The sequence below is a fragment of the Phascolarctos cinereus genome, unplaced genomic scaffold (genome assembly GCF_003287225.1).
Source record: "Phascolarctos cinereus isolate Bilbo 61053 unplaced genomic scaffold, phaCin_HiC Scaffold_9;HRSCAF=440, whole genome shotgun sequence".
In the NCBI taxonomy this organism is placed as follows: domain Eukaryota; kingdom Metazoa; phylum Chordata; class Mammalia; order Diprotodontia; family Phascolarctidae; genus Phascolarctos; species Phascolarctos cinereus.
In genome coordinates this window covers 2,084,804-2,102,767 of record NW_027556402.1, presented here as the reverse complement: position 1 = coordinate 2,102,767, position 17,964 = coordinate 2,084,804, and the positions used below count along the sequence as shown (strand labels likewise).

At 48.6% G+C, this 17,964-nt stretch overlaps 1 protein-coding gene across 3 annotated transcripts in view; it reads right to left on the bottom strand.

Moving 5' to 3' along the window:
• ZDHHC2 (zDHHC palmitoyltransferase 2) overlaps positions 1-17,964 on the bottom strand; it is a 48,008-nt gene that overhangs the window by 3,141 nt on the left and 26,903 nt on the right. The window contains exons 5-12 of one of the 3 annotated variants that reach the window (XM_020976734.2): positions 16,960-17,029; positions 15,741-15,773; positions 9,519-9,639; positions 8,741-8,873; positions 7,719-7,845; positions 7,165-7,257; positions 3,683-3,795; positions 458-515 (exon numbers count right to left, since the gene is read on the bottom strand). In XM_020976734.2, the coding sequence (XP_020832393.1) occupies positions 475-515; positions 3,683-3,795; positions 7,165-7,257; positions 7,719-7,845; positions 8,741-8,873; positions 9,519-9,639; positions 15,741-15,773; positions 16,960-17,029 (731 nt within the window). In that variant the 3' untranslated portion in view covers positions 458-474. Of the gene's footprint in view, positions 1-457; positions 516-3,682; positions 3,796-7,164; positions 7,258-7,718; positions 7,846-8,740; positions 8,874-9,518; positions 9,640-15,740; positions 15,774-16,959; positions 17,030-17,964 lie in introns of those variants that run through there. The other 2 variants (XR_002322435.2, XM_020976735.2) reach the window with 2 other exon arrangements.

Genomic DNA, 17,964 nt, shown 5'->3' with positions numbered 1-17,964 from the left:
CTGGGGGATATGGCAAAACATTTTCCATTTGGATGTTCAGAAAGTGTGTAATATGTTGTACGTGTTACAAAGCAATAGATTTTTTGAAACTGATGCTGTCAACCGGAGCCAGCTTATTTTGATGAAAGCCAACATGAAAGGGACATGCACTGACCAAGCTGAGGGAGCTGAAGGCTGTGTGCTAGCAGAGAAGTAAGGAGACACAAGAATGGGATTGTTTGGGGTGCGATACAGTAGGGCATAGAAAACATGGGACCACAATAACAGGATACATGGGACGACCCTGTAGGAATCGGGCAAATATGGAGGGATGGCGATTGCCTCATCTTTGCAGTCTTCTGTAGACTGCCTCCCTATCAAATGGCAGGAACTAACAAACTGAAAAAGTGTTTCAGAACATGATGCAGCATCAGACCCGTTCTGGGAGAGCTGTTTGTTTGTTTTTACAAAAACTTACCTCAGTGTGAAGAGTCTCTAGGTCTCATTTTCTATGGTCAGCCCAGGATTGCTCATACCTTGAAGGACAAAGGATAGAATAGTACATTGGAAGCCCTATCTTCCATGGGAGCAAGAATGTAGTCCCAGCCACCTGTTGTACCCCACGGCCCTCTCCTGATGTTCTCCTCAATGGCTTCCTCGGGTGCTATGACTGTGGGCCTGCGGAGGCTCTGCTAGTGAGCTTTTCCTTCGGCCTAGATGCCTGCTGCCTGGGGACCAGCCTGCTGATGTTCTGAGGAGCTGGCTCACCACCGGGCTGGCTGCAGCAGGGTGGGCAACAAGGCTCCAGAGCCTTCTATTAAAATTACAGAAGTATTTCCCCCAAACACCTTGCGCAGTGTTTCAAATGCACATGGTCAATGCTCATGATAAGTATTTAGGATTGTAATATAGACAACACACAAAAATCCCATTAAAAGACACTCCTTCCCTTTGGCCTCTCCTCTGATTAGATGACTCCTCCCAGAACCTTCATCTACATTCCTCTCCAGGCTGCACTCCTGGACTCCCAACCACGTCCTTTCCCCTTACCTTTGTACCACCCCAAAAGTCTTTTGTGCATTGTCCTCTCCCCATTAGAACATAAGCTCCATGAGGGTAGGGGTTGGCTTTTTTTCTGCTTGTATTTATACTCCCAGTGCCTCCCTGATCGACTGAGTGACTGAATTTCATTTTCCTGTTCTCTTGTATGAAAGACAGTGAACCCCAACTTCCTCCCTCCCTTTCCCAGTATTCAGAACAAGCCATGTCCTGGTCACACGGGAGACCCTGAAAGGGCAGGCTGCCTGCTCCCCAGGGTGTGGCCTTGTTCTCCTTCACCCCAGGCCTGTTCACTTCCAGCTCACCTCACCTCACAACCCTCTCCTTCACAACCAGCCTTCTGGCTGCCTTGTTGCAGCTTAGCTATCCCTTGTGTTTGATTGGCTTTTAAATTAAAGGAAAACTTTTTCAGTGAGCAAAAATCTTGCTTCTTTCCCTCCCACCTGAATGAAAGAAAAAGAAAAAGAACTCTAGTAATGAAGCTGCACAGTGGAGGAAAACAAATTCCAATATCAGCCATGCCCAAACACACACACACACACACACACACACACACAACACACACACACAGAGACATATGTGCATACGCGCAAACACATATGTGTACACCTAAACGCCTATGTATGTATATGTGCATATGTCTAATTCAGCGCATTTTGTGCCTTGCCTCTCTGTCCTCTGCAGACACAAACGGTCATCACGCTGAAGCACGGTCTTCAATCTTTCAGACCCGTCGGTCTTTACAATGCTTCACAGTCACCTGGCTGTAGGCACCAAGTGTCCAGAATAAGGAATCTAACTGTAATGGGAGGACTGGCTGAAGAGAGCCCAGTCCTTAGAGCATGTGCCAACATGCTCCTCCTGGTGGGTTCTACAGAGCATGTGCTGTTGTTGCTTGCCTACTTCCAAGCCAACATGTGAAGGCTGGTGAGCCTGCTTTCCAGCCATGAGGAAATGAAGGCCTGGGGGTGAAAAGGGGTCTTCTGGCTGGCTGAGAAGCCAAGGACTGATGGCTCAGAAGGTGCTGAGTTCACCTACAAGGACTGATAAGTCCCTCCCTCTGCTTTCTTGGTAATTTTCCCTCAAGCAAGGCCAGGGCTCCCAGGTGGGACAAGGTTGTGTGATGCCCTCTCTCCTTCCAGCCCATAACCTTCATCTGATTCCTGACCATGATGGAGAAAAGGATGGCAAAGACATCTGGGACAGGGCAGAACACTCCAGAGAGATTCTCCCAGTACAGAATTTGTTTCCTGGACTGAATTAGGTGATTATTTTTCAAAGTCCCTGCTTGTCGGGAACATCATACTCAGTAAATGTTGAACTAGAATTATAACTTGATTGGTCTATGGAACTCCCCGTGTGGAAACCCTCTCTACCGAGGAAGCATGACATGTTTTCACCTTTGAGTCCTGGTGCCTGGAATGCCCAGAGCTTGTGACTGCCCTGTGGTGCCATGGTCAGTCATTACCAAAGGCAACTCTTAAAACGCTGACCTTCTTGCTCTGAGGCTAGTGCTCTATTCCTGACACCATGCTACCTCTCCATACTTATTAAACACTACAGAGTTGAGAACAAGACCTATCTTATTGTGGACATCCCTAGATCATGGTACCGTTCTTTGCACACAAGAGGTTGCATTCACAGGCAGAAGACAATACGTTTAAAGAAAACACCTCTGCATTTGAAAGCAGTTTAGACAGAGCTCGTGGAATAAATGGATTTTTGGTTTTTTAAATGATTTGTGAAAAGCAAGGTTCTTCACAGCTGGAGTTGATAAGTCTCTAAATCTATGTTCACAAGGGTTTAAAAATTATTTTTCAAACATAAAGTGTTGAATTCTAATGAATTCTAATGATTAATTAAAATAGAGGCTTTCTATCCCAGATGGCCCTGGCAGTCTGCCCCAAATTTTTCTTCATGTTTCCAAACTGTCTCAACAAGCTAACCCTGTGATCTAATCTACACGCACATGAGGAGTGGTTCTGTATCAGCCACGTTTCTCTCCTTATCCTTAAGTGCCAACTGCTTTCAAAAGAGAACTAAGAAACACGAGGAGACCCTAAATATTTTAAGGAGGTTGATGGGGGAGGTGGCGTGGGGTAGTGGAAAGGAGAGCGTCTGCCTGCTACCCTGAGTCAGCCAGCCAAAGTGAGAGAGCTCGGAGAGAGCCTTTAGGACAGTACTGAAGGAAAGGTGAGAGAATTAAATGGTTCTGCTTCATGATCGGAAAGAGAAAGTGCAAGTAAGACTCAGGTTAGACAGAAATTCGTGCTTATTTGCCCAAGGACTCATTTCTATACTGTGACTTTTTGGAGTTAGAAGTAATTACTTCAATTATGTTTAGCAAGCATTAGGTTTGGATTTGTTTCACAAAACAGAAATCCTACGGGGCCCTGGGACATCTTTGGTGCCCCAGAAGGCGTGTCAAACCTTTCCATTGACATACATGTCCAAGAGACCCATTCTGCCCAAGTCTCTCTCACGGGAGCAGCAGCTTTCAGTCAATGCTGGCAGGTGCAGAGGAAGAACTCCAATTACCCTAAGCGAGCCTAAGGCCATTCCTCAAGCGAATCACATTGGACATGCACCACCAAGTTCAGATTTTCATCTTTCAAAAGAAATGAACAAAGGTGACCTTTCTTACCTACTTTGCCCTTGTTAAGATTTGCACTGCTGTCTGTCCAAGACTGCGAGTCAGTGAGAAGGTGGCTCTGGGACTCCCTTAATGGTTTTGAAGGAAATTGGTGTCCTTCGAGGCTGTACGGTAGTGAGAAGGAGGACAGAAGGATGATGAGTGGCTTGGGCATCATGGCCTAGAGGCTGGAGCTCAGCCAGATGGCTTGGATGCTCTACAGGGGCGCTAAGTGCCCAGCCTCAAATGTGGGGGAGACGAGAGTGGGAGCATCTGATCGCTAGCTCAAACGAGCAGTGGGTGCACTGACCCGGCGGGAAGGAAAACCAGGTACTGGAGAAAGGTCTCCGCTACATCTTCCCTCGAGGTTCTCTTAATCCGTATTCTCCTTCCCACCACTAGAGTTCTTTCCTAGTTAAAGTACTCACACTGAGTTCTGAAATAGTCTGATCTAGACAGCATGAGTGGTGCAGCCAGTGATTCCAGTGGCTATGGATGTCTCTGGTGCCCAACAGAATGGCATGCTTCAGAGGCACAGGGCATGCTGACATTATCTAGTACAGCCATACTTCACCCTAGGAAAATTTCCTCTGGTGGGATATAAAATGAACTCTTCTAAATTGAATTATATTTTCTCCCCTGTGATTTCCAGCATAAAATTAGAGATGTGTTCATATTAATTAAATATGTGGCCTCAAGACAGGAAAAATCACAGTGCAGAATCACAGTGCCAAAGCTTCAAAAGCAAAGGAAGGAAGCATTCTCATTAAAACACACACATATGTAATATATAAATAAATAAATCTCAGTAGCAATAATAATGACAATAGGATGTATTCCCAGGCATGCTTCCTTGTTGAGTAATAGAAGGCAAGGCATCTGCAGGAGATTTGCCATTTACTGGACAGTAGGCTGCCTGGGACTAGAACCCACCTGTTTCTACTCCCAACCCCAGGCTTTTTGCTTTGTGGAGGGAAAGCAGCTGCTTTCAATATTAAGGTAGCAGGGAGGTAGCTCCCAACCTCCTCTACCCACTGTCAAGGCAGTGCCTTCAAGCTGGCCTAGCTGATTGCTACAAGCACAGGGAGGGTGGAAACGCTTATTCTAGGAATAGAGCACCAAACAGTGCTTTGGCTCCAGCTGATAACAGCATGACATATAGCTTGACACATAGCAACCCCCTCTCCCCTGTGCCTTTTGGTGCTCTGCCAAATATCTGGTGTAACTGGCATGGCCAGTACTGGTGCTTCAAGCCCCTCAGAGCCCAAGAGAGTTCTCAATGAAAGGAATACCCCACTGTCCTCCCCCCAGCAGCTTGTCAGAGGAGCACAGCCATACTTAACAAATGCAGTGACCACACAGATGCACCCATTTTTTTTTTTAACAGAGCCGATGTGGGAAAGTGAAACATCTAGAGCATCAGGATTTTTTTTGGGGGGGTGGGCAGGATGGGAGGATGGGGGGGTACCAGTCAGGAGTTTTAAATGTGGCCCCCGGTGTTTTTTTTGGGGGGCGGTAATCCAGCCCCCTTTCAGTGAAATGCAGCCAGAATTATCACGGAAGCAAATTATAAAACAATATTCTTGGATCTTGGAGCTGGAAGGGACATCAGAAACTGTCCTGTGCACCCCTCTCTTTTAATAATTACTACTACCACTAATGGCTAGCATTGATGTGGTATCTTCTATGGGCCAGGCATTGTGGCAAGTGCTTTGGTTTTTTTTTATAAATAAGATCTCATTTGAGCCTCACAACCACCCTGGGAGATAGCTGATATTATTGTTTCCATTTTACAGTTGAGGAAACTGAGGCAGACAGGGGTTAAGTGACTTGCCTAGAGTCACATGGCTAACAAGTAATGGAGGCTGGATTTGAACTGCAGGCCCAATGCTCTATCCCCTGCATCATCTAGCTACCCCAGGTTATCTAGCTCCTAAGTGTTAGAGGTGGAATTTAAGCCCAAGTTTTCCCCAAGGCCCACACTCTACCTCCTATACCATGTTACGTAGAGTTTCTTCCTTATCACTGATTATTCTGGTTATGACTCCTCCATATTTTCTCTTGACAGTTATAGTGGAGGAAATGAAAGACTTGCCCAAGGTCCCACATAGGCTCATAGCGCTGGAGCTGGCAGGAACCAGAAGACCATTATTCCACCCCTCTCACTTAACAGAAGGGCAAACATTTGTTGAAGTTAAATGACTTGCCTAAGGTCATACAGACTCTTAATGGCAAAGGCAGGATTAGAACCCAGGACTTCTGACTCCAGAGTCACGCTTGTTCTTTCCACTTTGACATCATGCTCAGCATGAAACATGTTAGAAATGTATCTATATGGGGTAAACACTCCAACTGTATGGAAACTTAGTTACAAGCCAGAGACAGTGTAGCCTTCTAGACGGCAGCCTGGCCCTTTAAGCATCTGGCCCTGCACCACCTTTAGTGGCGCCTCCCAGAGGTTGACTCAGGCTTGCTCTCTGTATTCGGGGCCACCATGTTGGGAAAGCATGGAGTTGCATGGGCTTAGGCCAAGCATCCATCCCAGTGGTGATCAGGGCAGGCCCTCTTTGGGCTGCTCTGCAGGAATGGCTCATAGCCCCCGGGACCGCTGCTGGCCTGTTCGCCAAGGAACCTGCTGGGAGCACCCGGTGTTTTCCATCTCCCGCCAGCGAGAGGCTTCCATCCTGAGCACACCTATGAGTGCGGAGCCACCAATCAGGGTGGTGAGCTGCCGTAGAAGAAATCAGGTTCTTCATCAATATGTCTTGATGACTATCAAGAGGAAAAAAATGGAGATGTCATAACCATAGTAGTTAGTGATAAGGAAGCCACATGGTATAAGGCATAGAGTGTGGGACCTGGGAAAGACCTGGATTTAAATCTCACCTCTAATACTGGCAGCTAGGAGGCGCCACAGTGCACAAAGCACTGGGCCTGGAGTTCAAATCTGGCCTAAGACACTAGCTGTGTAACCCTGGCACGTCACGTAACTCTGTTTCCCTCAGTTTCCTCTTCTGTAAAATGGGCTGGAGAAGGAAACGGCCAGCCGCTCTAGGATCTTGCCAAGAAGACCCCAAATGGGGTCATGGAGAGTCAGACACAACAGAACGACCACCACAATACTTACTAGCTAGACGACCCTGCCCAAGTCCCTTGGTCTCTCTAAGCCTCAGTTTCCTCATTTATCAAGCGTGTGGCTTGGACTCGATGGCCTCTGAGGGCCTTTCCAGCCTAGGACCTTTGTGTGACCTCGGACAAGTTTCTTAGTGCCCTCATCTGTGAAATGAAGGGGGTGGGGCCTGACGGCCTCTTTCAGCTCCAGAACGAGGCTCTTACGCTCAAACCTATGACTGTGACCCAGACGGCCAGCACCGTTAACACCACTGTGGAGACGGTGCCTTCTCAAACAACCCTCATGACCTCTCGGAGGCCATTCAGCGGCCTTCTGAGGAGAGCCCCAGAGAAACACGCCAACGGGACGGGCAGCTAGTTACTTTTTGATGGCTGGGGTCAGTCCGGCCGGGGTGGATTGCTGCTCCAGATCCTGGTTCACGAGGCAAGTGGGGAAGGAGCACCCGTCTCCAAGGCTGTAAGCAAGCAGAGAGCTGGCGTCAGTGTGCTGGCCAAAGGCAGCGGAACCCTCCATACCCAAGACACCGTGGAGACCACGCATGCAGGCGTCGCCCCCGGGATGGGGACAGAACACTGCCGACGTGACCCTAGATCCCGAGGACTGGCGCCTGGCCCCTGATGAGAAAAGGGCTTCACTGGAGCCTCACGGGATTACAGGTGCAACGATCCTCATTTCAGAGATGAGGAAACTGAGACTCAGACAAGGCGAGTGACCAGTCCAAGGTCTTCTAGAGGATCAGAGGTCTGGAGCTGGACAGTACCTCAAAGTTCATGAATCACCGGAGGCGAGATTTGAATTCACCTCTTCTGACTGCAGTCAGCCCTTCCCATAATCCTACACTGTCACCCATGCATATAGAAACAATGCAGGCCAGGCCATCCCTCCTGGAAACGTCAGCTCAGAAGAGCTGCGCACCTGGAGAACACGGGTAACGGCCAATACTTCTTCTCGTCCCCAAACACCTGGCGCAGGTTTTTGCTGAACCCCAGGCTGAAGCCATTCTTGTCTGTTCCATGGCGAAAAACCGGACTTCTGAAAGCCTCTAGGCAAGAAGAGAAAGTGTCATCAACGGGGAAAGGACCACGCCCTGCACCCGTTCAGGGAAACGTCTTTGAATGCCTCGTCTGGCCCACAAGGGGCGTGGTTAGCTCCGGTCCAAGGGTTAGGTAGGGGCTGAGAGCACTGGCTGCGCTGATGGGAAGCAGGGACTGGAACGTTGTCTGATTCGCACAGGAAGACAGAATCTCCCACAATGTAATTTCCACTAAAGCCGAGAGCAGCCCTCCACCCAGTTCTCCCTCGGGGCCTCCTTATGAGAGGTGTGGCTCCAGGTTCTCTGAGGCACATTTAGTACCGCAAGGGCACTAGCTCTCCTCAGCAGGCCAAGCTAGAAGGAATGGAGTTGGCTGAACTGCCTGGCCTTTGAAAAGCTTCCCGCCTTTTCTTGTCTCCGTGATAAGGAGAAGGGGGTTAGGGAGGGGAAATTGCAGTAAGCCCACCTCCCCAGCCAATGGGAATAAGGGATAGTGGCGGGTGGAGGTTTGTTTGCGTTAGGGTGTATAATCTCATTTCGCGTTCTGTGCCTCGCCTCTCTCCTCTGGTGGTGTACCAGAGGAGCAGACGCCCCTTCTCGCGGGATTGTAAAAAAAAAGTAACTTTTGCTTCCACCTTGGGAAAAAAAAAAAGGAATGGAGTTGGAAGCACATGATCAACTCAAGGAGGGAGGCTCAAAGCCAGGCCACCAGGTGACCAGTGTCTATAATTTGGCCACAGGACCCATGAAATCATCTGCTGAGGCAGAGAAGGGCTGTAGTCTGCATTAGTGAAGGAGCTGGGTGGGATCACTGCAGTGAGCCTTGGGGAGACTTAAGAACAAGACAGAAATTCACTGGTAGGATAGAAAGTGGTCGTGTTCTACAAGAAATGGCATCACTTACCTAAGGTAGACTTGTTTTTGCTAACCAGCCAACAGTGGTAGCCAAAAAGAGAAGACAAACTGACGGAGAACATGGCGGCCGCAAAGAATAAGAACATGATGTGGAACTTGGCTTGGGTATCAGGAAGGCCATTCTAGAAAGAAAGAAAGAAAGAGAAATAATGAATGAATGGAAGAACAATAAAGAAAGAATAAGAAATAAAAAAAAGAAAAAAGCAAGGAAAGAAAGAAAAGAAGGAAAAAGGAAAATAGAAGGAAAGTAAGAAAAAGGAAAAGGAAAGGAAGGAAAGACAGAAGGAAGGAAAAAAGAAAGGGAAAAGGCATTGTGGATAGGACACATTCCGTTTGGCTGCATTGAGAAACTTGACCCAACATGTAGCTAGCTAATACTCGACTTTTAAAATCTGGAAATAATTTACATTTTCCACATTCACTTGGCACGTTAATTGAAATCGATGTCTATACCCCAGGAAAGGCTACGGTAGTGATTCAAGGAAAATAGCCTCTTTTGTAAACCCAGGAGAATAGTCTTGGGCAAAATACTCGAAATCCCAGAGAGAAGGGAGTGTGAGATGGATCTATGAGCACGGCAGAGCAAAGAAACAGAGGATAGCCTTTCTCACAGGACGCTAATAAAGCAGTTTGATCCAATTCTGGGCCTATTCGGCCAAATGTTGCTGAGTCAGAAACGTCAAAGCAATCTTATCGTCGTGGCTGAATGTTGCCGGTCCGGGATTTCTCCCTGTACGTTCCCACCCCCGGTTACAGGAAACACTTACTGTCCAGAACTTGATAAAATACTGTAAATCGGTTGCAGCGATAAACAGGCAGTAGAGAAGGGAATAAGCCAAGAAAAGGAGGAAAAATTTGTAATTTGAGAATCCGACACAATTGTTCACCCTGGCAACAAAACAACAGAAACGACATTGTGAAAGTCTGGTCTTAGGGCCCCAGATGCCTTTTCTTTTTGCTCACCGTAAGCATCAAAGGCGCCGCTTTGCATGGCCCAAGGCCCCTTTCTCAGCTTTCTCTGTGCTAAATCAGCAGGAGACATTTCTACAGAAGAGATCTGTGTTCAGATCAGCGCCCTCTAAGTGTAGGGCTAGGGACCTGACCGCCATAGGGAACTCCCAGAGGAGGATGCTCCCTCTACCAATGCAGGTCAGCACCTCCTCTGCAATGTAGAGTCTTAGAGAATTGCCTGCAGAGAATCACTAAGAGGTGAAGGGACTGGCCCAGGGTCACCTGGAGGCAGGATTTGAACCCGGGTCTTCTTGGCTTTGAGGTGGCTCTTTAGGCACCACGTCGCCCTGTCACCTGAAGCCTTACGCTTCCTGTACTGTCATCTACAGGAAGTTGGAAGGGGTCTTGTCAACTACAAAGGTCTGTTTCTCTCTTGACTCTGTATTAGTAAGACTCCCTATCACCTCACATACATGAAGTTCAGCCATTCTTCAGTTGTGTCCAACTCTTCATGACACCATTTGGCAAAGATACTGGAGTGGTTTGCCATTTCCTTCTCCAGCTCATGAAACTGAGGGTGAGGAAACCGAGGCAAACAGGGTGAAGTGACTTGCCCAGGGTCACCCGGCTATTACGTGTCTGAAGCCAGATTCAAACTCTGGAGGAGGAATCTTTTTGGCTTCAGGCCTGGCGCTCTGTCCACTGCACCACTTAGCTCCCCTGTCTGTAAATGTAATGAGGCCAAATACTCCACATCCAATTGTACAACCGTGCCTGTCTGTTGGGAAGCCTCTTGCAAAGGAACTGGCCCATGGGGAAGGGAAGCGGGGGCAGGGTTCGAGAACTTGATTAATGATGGCTTGCTCTGGTCTTCTTCCAGCCAAGATACCCACACAGAGAAGGTCCGACTAGAGGATCCTGAGGGCCCTTCTAGCTCTACTGCTGCGCCCCCAGGGTGCTGGAGCAGGACATTACTGCTCTCTTTTGCCTTTGCTAAGCAAACTCTTCTTTGGGAGGAGCAGAAGTGACTTCTATGCCCTTCCCCCTCCTCATACTCTCACACTCCTCCCCCTCCCCCAGGCCTTTGTCTCAAGGGCACAGCTCTACCCTGCAGGGGAGGGGGACACCAGGGACTCCCCAGCCCTTCTGACTCCCACACAGAAGGCTGCTTGCCAAGAACAGGACAGCAAGCAGTGCAAAGAACTACCAGACCTTCTTCTATGATGTACCAACTCTGTGTCCTTGGCCAGGGCCTTTCCCATTTCTCAGACTCAGTTTTTTCATCTGTGAAATGGAGCCACACTACAAAGTCTGGCAGGCCCCTCCCAGCCATAAATGTTGTGATCCTTTCAATCGTGGGCTCAGTGATTAACCTGAGTGTGGGTGGGTGTCTTTCTCAATATTCTACTGTAGTACCCTTTACAGCGAACAACTGAGTAGAGGGACAGCTGGAAACCCCTGTGTCATCGTGCCCTGGCATGTGAGGGGAGCCCAGGATGGCGACTGTGGGCCACATTCTGGCCGTCACAGGAGAGAGGAAGGGCCTGGCTGGGCCTGGGGAGTGCCTCTGACTTCTGACGTGGGCAGGAAGCCCACAACCCCATGTAAGGACATGAGAAAGAACCAGTGTTGGACCAAGTGCTTCTGAGGGCGCAGAGGGGCCTGGGGGATGAGCCCCAGAGCTCTGGGGGTTTCTATGTAGACACAGAGAAGTGTCAGAGACAGCTACGGAAGGCACCTGGCTGTTCACTGGACAGAATGGCTGTAAAGGCAGCTTCTGGGAGGCAGCTAGGTGGCGCCATGGTGCACAGAGTGCTAGGCTGGGAGGCAGGAAGACCCGAGTTCAAATCTTACCTCAGACACGCACTAGCTATGTGGCCCTGGGCAAGTCACTGAGCCTCAGTTTCCTCATCTGTAAAAACATGGGCACCTACTTCTTAGGGTTGTTGTGAGGATCAAATGATATGTGTGTGTAAAGCACGTTGTGAACCCTAAAACCCTACAGAAATGCTCTCTATGATAACAGTAATAATCAAGGTTATTATCATCATTATTATTTCAGCAATCACTGCCCATTAAATACTTGCTGCGGGCCAAGTATGGGGCCAAGGGCTGGGCAGACAAAGACACTCTCATGGGGGAGAGAGGTCCACATTGGCATAACCCAAAGAGCAGGGGAGATCCCCCCCACCTTGGGCCTATTCATCCCATCTTCCCCCACCTTGCTCTGCCCGTGAATGCCTGGCTCAAGAAGCCTTCAGGGTCTCTGTCCCATCTCCCCTCCACCGCCCTCCCGCTGCACGGCTGCTGCCGCCTGACCCCTCCATTGGCCTCGCCACCATGGTCACTGGGGGCTGGAGCTATCGGGGAAGGGATTTGGTGGGCGGCTTCTTCTCCCCAGCCTGAGATCAGCCTGACTCTGGCCAGGGGGGACCCCCGAGGCACCATGCCTGCCCTCCCGGGGGCTCTCCTGCTTGCCAAGGTTGGGAGGCTTGGGAACGTTCCCCTGAGAACAAATCCACTTCATGCTCAGAGAAATCTGTAGGATAAGCACTCTATTCTTGTTTTCATGCGTCATGTGGTGAACTGAGAATACAGTGAGTACCTTTGAAAAAATGCACGAGCTTGCCCTCAGCACAGATTTGTGCTCCTTTTGAAAACTTATTGTTACATTCTGTTTCAGCAGCAAAAAATAAGCCTCCCTAGAGTCCTGCTCCAAGGCCTCATCTTGGCCCAGAGGTGACCTTGACACTACAAGGCTTTGCCAGCAGAAAGTATGAACTCTGGAAGGGCCCACCACACTGGGAGACCCTCGAGGACACACCCGGTATTGGAGTAGGTTTCTTTTCTGATGACCTGCCTCAACAATGGAGCGGAGGCACATCGCTGGAGCCCACTGGCAATGAATCATTAGGGCAGCAAGCCTGGAAACAAAGAAAAGCGGGAAATGGCTCCTGTTCTGTGGGGCCCCATCTACTTCTGCCAAGATGGCGGCAGAGTGGCAAAGGGTACTAAGATCCTTGTCCACTGAGCAGTGAGGGAGCAGACCATGGAGGAACCCAGCCCATCGTGCTTGTCATTTTGCCAAAGACAAAAGGAAGACAAAGAAGAATGAAAGGGTGCATGGATGACAGCTCAGCTGGTGGAGAAGCCAATAAAGGAGGAAGAAACTTGACTTTCTCATCAACCAATCAATATTTATTAAGCTGTACTAAGTGCCAGGCACAGCGCTGAGTGCCAGGATACAAAAAGAAGCAAAAGACAATCCCCACCCTCAATGAACTCACAGTCTAATAAGGGCTACAACAAGCAAAAAGGATAAATAGGAAACAATGAACAGAGGGAAGGCGCTGGAAGGAAAAAGGCTGGAGATGTCTTCCTGCAGGAGACGGGACTGAGAGGAAGCCAGGGAGGTCAGGGGTCAGAGCAGAAGAGAGAGAGAGCGTTCCAGGCCTGAGGGATGGCCAGACAAGGGAGAGGAGGAGTGGGAAGACCACAAGAAGTATGATTCCATGGGGCACTTGGTCATAATGTGATGCTCATGAGAAACCCTTGTTAAAAGACAGCCGTGAACATTATGCAGCTTATACAGCAATGCTGTGGCAGAGGGGCAGATGTGGAGATTCCATGGAAGTTTGGATAAGACCCTGCCAGTGAACTCTCCATCTACTTGGAGTGTCTGGAGTCAAAGGACCCTCTTTAGGATCTGCTTCTGGTGCCATCCATGGGACCACAGAAAAGTCCTTATGCCTTGCTGGTCCTCAGTTTCATCTATAAAATGAGGAAGCTGAATTTGATGGGCCCATGGTCTCTCATCTATAATCCTATGGCCTAGGAATATTCAGTGAGTTCAGTGTAAAAGTATAGATAATGGGGGGAAACAGTGAAAAATAAGTTGAAAAATGTTCAGGTTTCAGGAGTGAAAGGCTCACAGACCAGGTGGAAGATATTTTCTCTGAGAATCATGGATATCGGATATTGTGAGCACCAAACAGCCTGTCAAGAAAAGAAATGGCTATCTGAACCAAGAGAAAATAATTCATTATTGAGGTAGAAGTGATTTCCACACTGACTGTGTGTAGTCAGATCACCTACAAAAGAGAGCAGCCCTAAATCAGGAGGATGAAAACAAGAAGTTGAGACGTGATAATGAGGCAGCTCTTGGCTGCCCTATTTAAAGAGGCCAAAAAACGGGTAAGAGAAGTGAGGTAACATCCTCTGTCATTTCCTGATGAGATTTCTCAATCCCCACCAATCGCCACAACCAGGGGATCAAAGGAACATAGAAACTGCTTCAGACCTCCTTGCCCAATGGAGACAGGGTAGCAGCTAAGGACGATGTTGACTGAGAATAGAGAGCTGTTTGTAAAATCTTACAGAGGTTGGTAACCATGAGCAGAGCTCCCTTTAAAACACCCAGAAGCAGCAAAGGTGAAAACGAGGCAAAGAAAACCCATCAAAGGCCTCACCCGAGCCAGCCGAGCCAAGCATCCTGGAGGGGCGGGTTCAAGGTTGACTGGAAGGAGGATGACAAATAGAGGAAAGAAGGAAAAGATCTGTACAGGCAGGTCGCTATAGCAAATGCTCTTTCTTCATCCGCAGCAGACCCTTGCACCCCCAGATCTACGAGCTTCTCATCATGCTTGTTGTTGACAGACTGACAGAGTTGGGGAGGTGCTGCAGATGTGACTCTTTGGGCTAGCTGGCTGCATCCAGTCTGGGGACATTGCTCCTAAACAAATCTCCTAAACAAGACCTAGAGTTGGCCGCTCATCCACGAGGAGGAAGAATGTCTGTCGTCCCTACTTTGAGATAGATAGAGTGGGGGGGGGGCATTCTCAGAGGGCCCATCAGAGCCTGTGTGGAATAAGACTGGGCAAAGAGCCCTGAGCTGGGCCAAAAACTGAACAAGCAGAAAGGGGTGGGCTGGCTTGCCTTTGGGAAATGGCCCAGGGTTTGGAATGACCCAAGCACTGCCCTGCATTGCTACCAGGAATGAAGAATTTAAGTCAAAGGTCACTCAAAGGGAGCAGATGGTACTAACACAGTGGAAAAGGAGGTGGGCTGGTCATACAGAAAGAACAAGGGATGGCCAGCAGACAGCCTGGGTACTCTGCTGGCCTCACACATGGTGAGAGAGGGCAGGGAAGGCTACCACAACATGGAGGGTGGTTCCTCTGAAGGACTACAGAGGAAATGGAGGCAGGGGCTACAGCTGGTGAGAAGGCGTGGCTGTACCACTGGGGTCACTGGTGTCAAAACCAATGAGGTGACAGACCCATGGCAGGAACTGTGTATCTTGCATACAACAGATATCTCCAATGAAAAGCCCAATGCTGTTACAGAGTGCAGTCCCTGACCAGCAGTGACATTATCAACAGAAGGCAGGGCTGTATCCTCATGATGGTACTATCATGAAGGGTCATAGTTAAGCCGACTGTTCTTGGTCGTGTGTGTGTGTGTGTGCACGCATCACTCTCTGGGCTCTGCTTTCTCCACTCTGCATCCTGTCAGAGGAGTCTTCCTATGCCTCTCTGAATTCTGCAGATGTATCATTTGTTATAAGTGTCATGAGCCACTTAAAGAGGTCAGAATCGCCTCTTTGTGCATCCCTTGTTCACATGTGTCCACCTGCCACCTCACTACCTCACTGCTTCTCAGTGCCAGTGTTCAATAAGAACATGGGCTGAAGTAAGAAGTGCTTGTAGGCAGATTCAGGAGCCTGGGAGAAAATGGGGAGGGAGGGGCCCTGCTCACCTCCCTGCTGCTCCCCCTCTACCAGCCCCCCTCCTCCAAGACCAGCCAGATTTCAAGGCTCTGGAAAAATGAAAACCAGCCCAAGACTTCTCTTTCTTGGGAACAAACCTCACTGCTGGGAATAAAGCCCCATGACTGAGCCCAGAGGAACCCTCTGGTGGCTCAAGCCCAAACATGACAACTCTTCCTATACATGAACCATCTAACTATTTAAATTTACTTCACAAATTCAAATTCATACATGGAAGGAAGAAAGAGTCACAGATACGAGTTGTACTCACCAAGGACAGTGGTGGTCCATTTTCAAAATACATCTAATAAAGCAAAAAACCCCAAAACCCCCCCAACAGATGCACGGTGAAATCACAAAATCATTAAAAGGCAACACACACACACACACACACACACACACACACACACACATGACACACAGCACTGGTACCTTGGGTTACCTCAACATTGGTTGGATTTCGATGACCTGAAAAACTGCTGAGTGGTAAAAGTCTTATCAAGCAAGCACATATTACCAGTGGAAGCATGATCTTAAATATGGAATTGGTCCATAAACCAATATTCCATTTGAGGACACTGACATTAAAAAAACCACCTCCACACATCCACATGCATGACGCTACCACATCGAATAAAAATAACATGACATCCGCAGGGCGGCTTTCAGTCTGGGACTAGTTTTCCTCACGACTGCCAGCAGTAAGCAGAGTCAAGGCCAGGGCGTCTTGGCCAATGGCTCAGTGTAGCCATGAAAGGCTATTTAAACTTAAAACTTCAGTAAGACTTGGGGACATCTTATGTGTTTTCCAACATGCTGAAGACATAATATTTATTAAGACTCGTAATTTGTTGTGTCTTAGACATGGATGGAATTACCATGGGCCATTTTTACAAGGACGGCAAGAGTTTGCTAAATTGCTACTTGCCCAGTTAAGTTGTCTTTACAGGGACTATTTAAATAAATCATTTCCTTTGTGTTTCAAAGAAAGTGAAAGGTGCACTAGCCTGGGGGCTTTACCAGCAGAACAAGGCTCTGGGGGGTCAGGGGTTGCTTCATTTTGCCTTTATATGCCCAGATCCTAATGTACTGCTTGGCACCCAGTCTACGTTTAATCATAGCTTAGATTTGAGAGCTGGAAGGGCCTTCCAAGGTCTCTTTTGACTCCCTACTTTAGAGATGGGGAAGCTGAGGACAGAACTGAATTGATTTATATCACTGTAACTCGGGTGAGCCCCACCCACTGTGGAAAAGAAACAGCAAAACTTAATGCAGGCCACAGAGTAAGTGACTTACTGACTCTGACCAGGTATTCTCTGGCCCAGAGTCACGAATAGGAAGGAAAAAAAGACAAGAAACAGAGAAAGGGAAATGAAAAGACAGCAGGCTGACGGTGACATTTAAACAGGCTAATCAGTTTCTGCCCATTCCCTTCAAAACACACGGCCCTTCTGGGGGATTTGAAAAGAGAAATGTAAAAGTCATCTTACTTATCACAGACTGAACAGTGATGACATCGGTCCGGCTTTATGAGCTGGCATCTGTCACAATAGCGGATTGCTAAGAACAGAAACATCTATTTAACCTTGGATTCGGCATTCAGTCGATCACACAATTAGTAAACCATTTTACGAAAATTTGTTTCGAAAAAGCAGCTTGAATTAGCATTCTTCCAAAATCACAACTGGCTTATTTTTTATTTGGGGGAGGGAGGAGAGGGAAGGGGGGAGGGGAGAGACCAAGACAGAGAGCGACAGAGAGAGGGAGCGAAGGGAAGGGGGGAAAGATAGGACGGAAAGGAGAAAGAAGGGGGAGGGGAGAGACAGACAGAGAGAGAATTACTTACCCACAAATCCTACACCAGAGGCCCTGACCCTAGAGATGGGAGGAACTTTAGACATAATCTAACCCAACGCCCTCATTTTACATACGAGGAAACTGAGGCCCGGGGAAGTGAAGCAAGTAGCCTAAGGTCACGTGGGGGTGTCAGTGTCAGGGTTTGAACTCAGGCCCTCTGACTCCAGCCCGGCCTCTGTGCTGCAGAGCCTCCAGGGAGGAAGGCTTTCCCTAAGGACAGGAACTACTTTGGGCAACATTTACACGGGGCTTTCTAGTAACTGGAAGCCTCCGGTGGGTCAGTGGAATGATCAGAGTCCACAGAAGGGATGCCAACATATTGCCTTGAAGTCAAATGCAGAATACAGCATCTCCTTCCAGGTAACTGAGTCATGCCTTCTTGGCTGCAGAGAGGATGGGGTCATTATGTGGTGATAAGGCCAACAGTCATGACTGGCCACCTTGAACTCAGGAGCAATTGTGGATGGCAGGAGCCCTGGAGCCTGCATGGACCCTCATCCTCTTCCTACCAAAATGGAAAATACAACTGGCTTCCAGCTATTGAAGGAAGGAATGCCTGCCTCCGATTCCCAGGTAAGTGAGCGACCTTGGAAGGTCATTGCCATTCTGCATTAGCAGGCTGGTGGCCAGCAGCACAG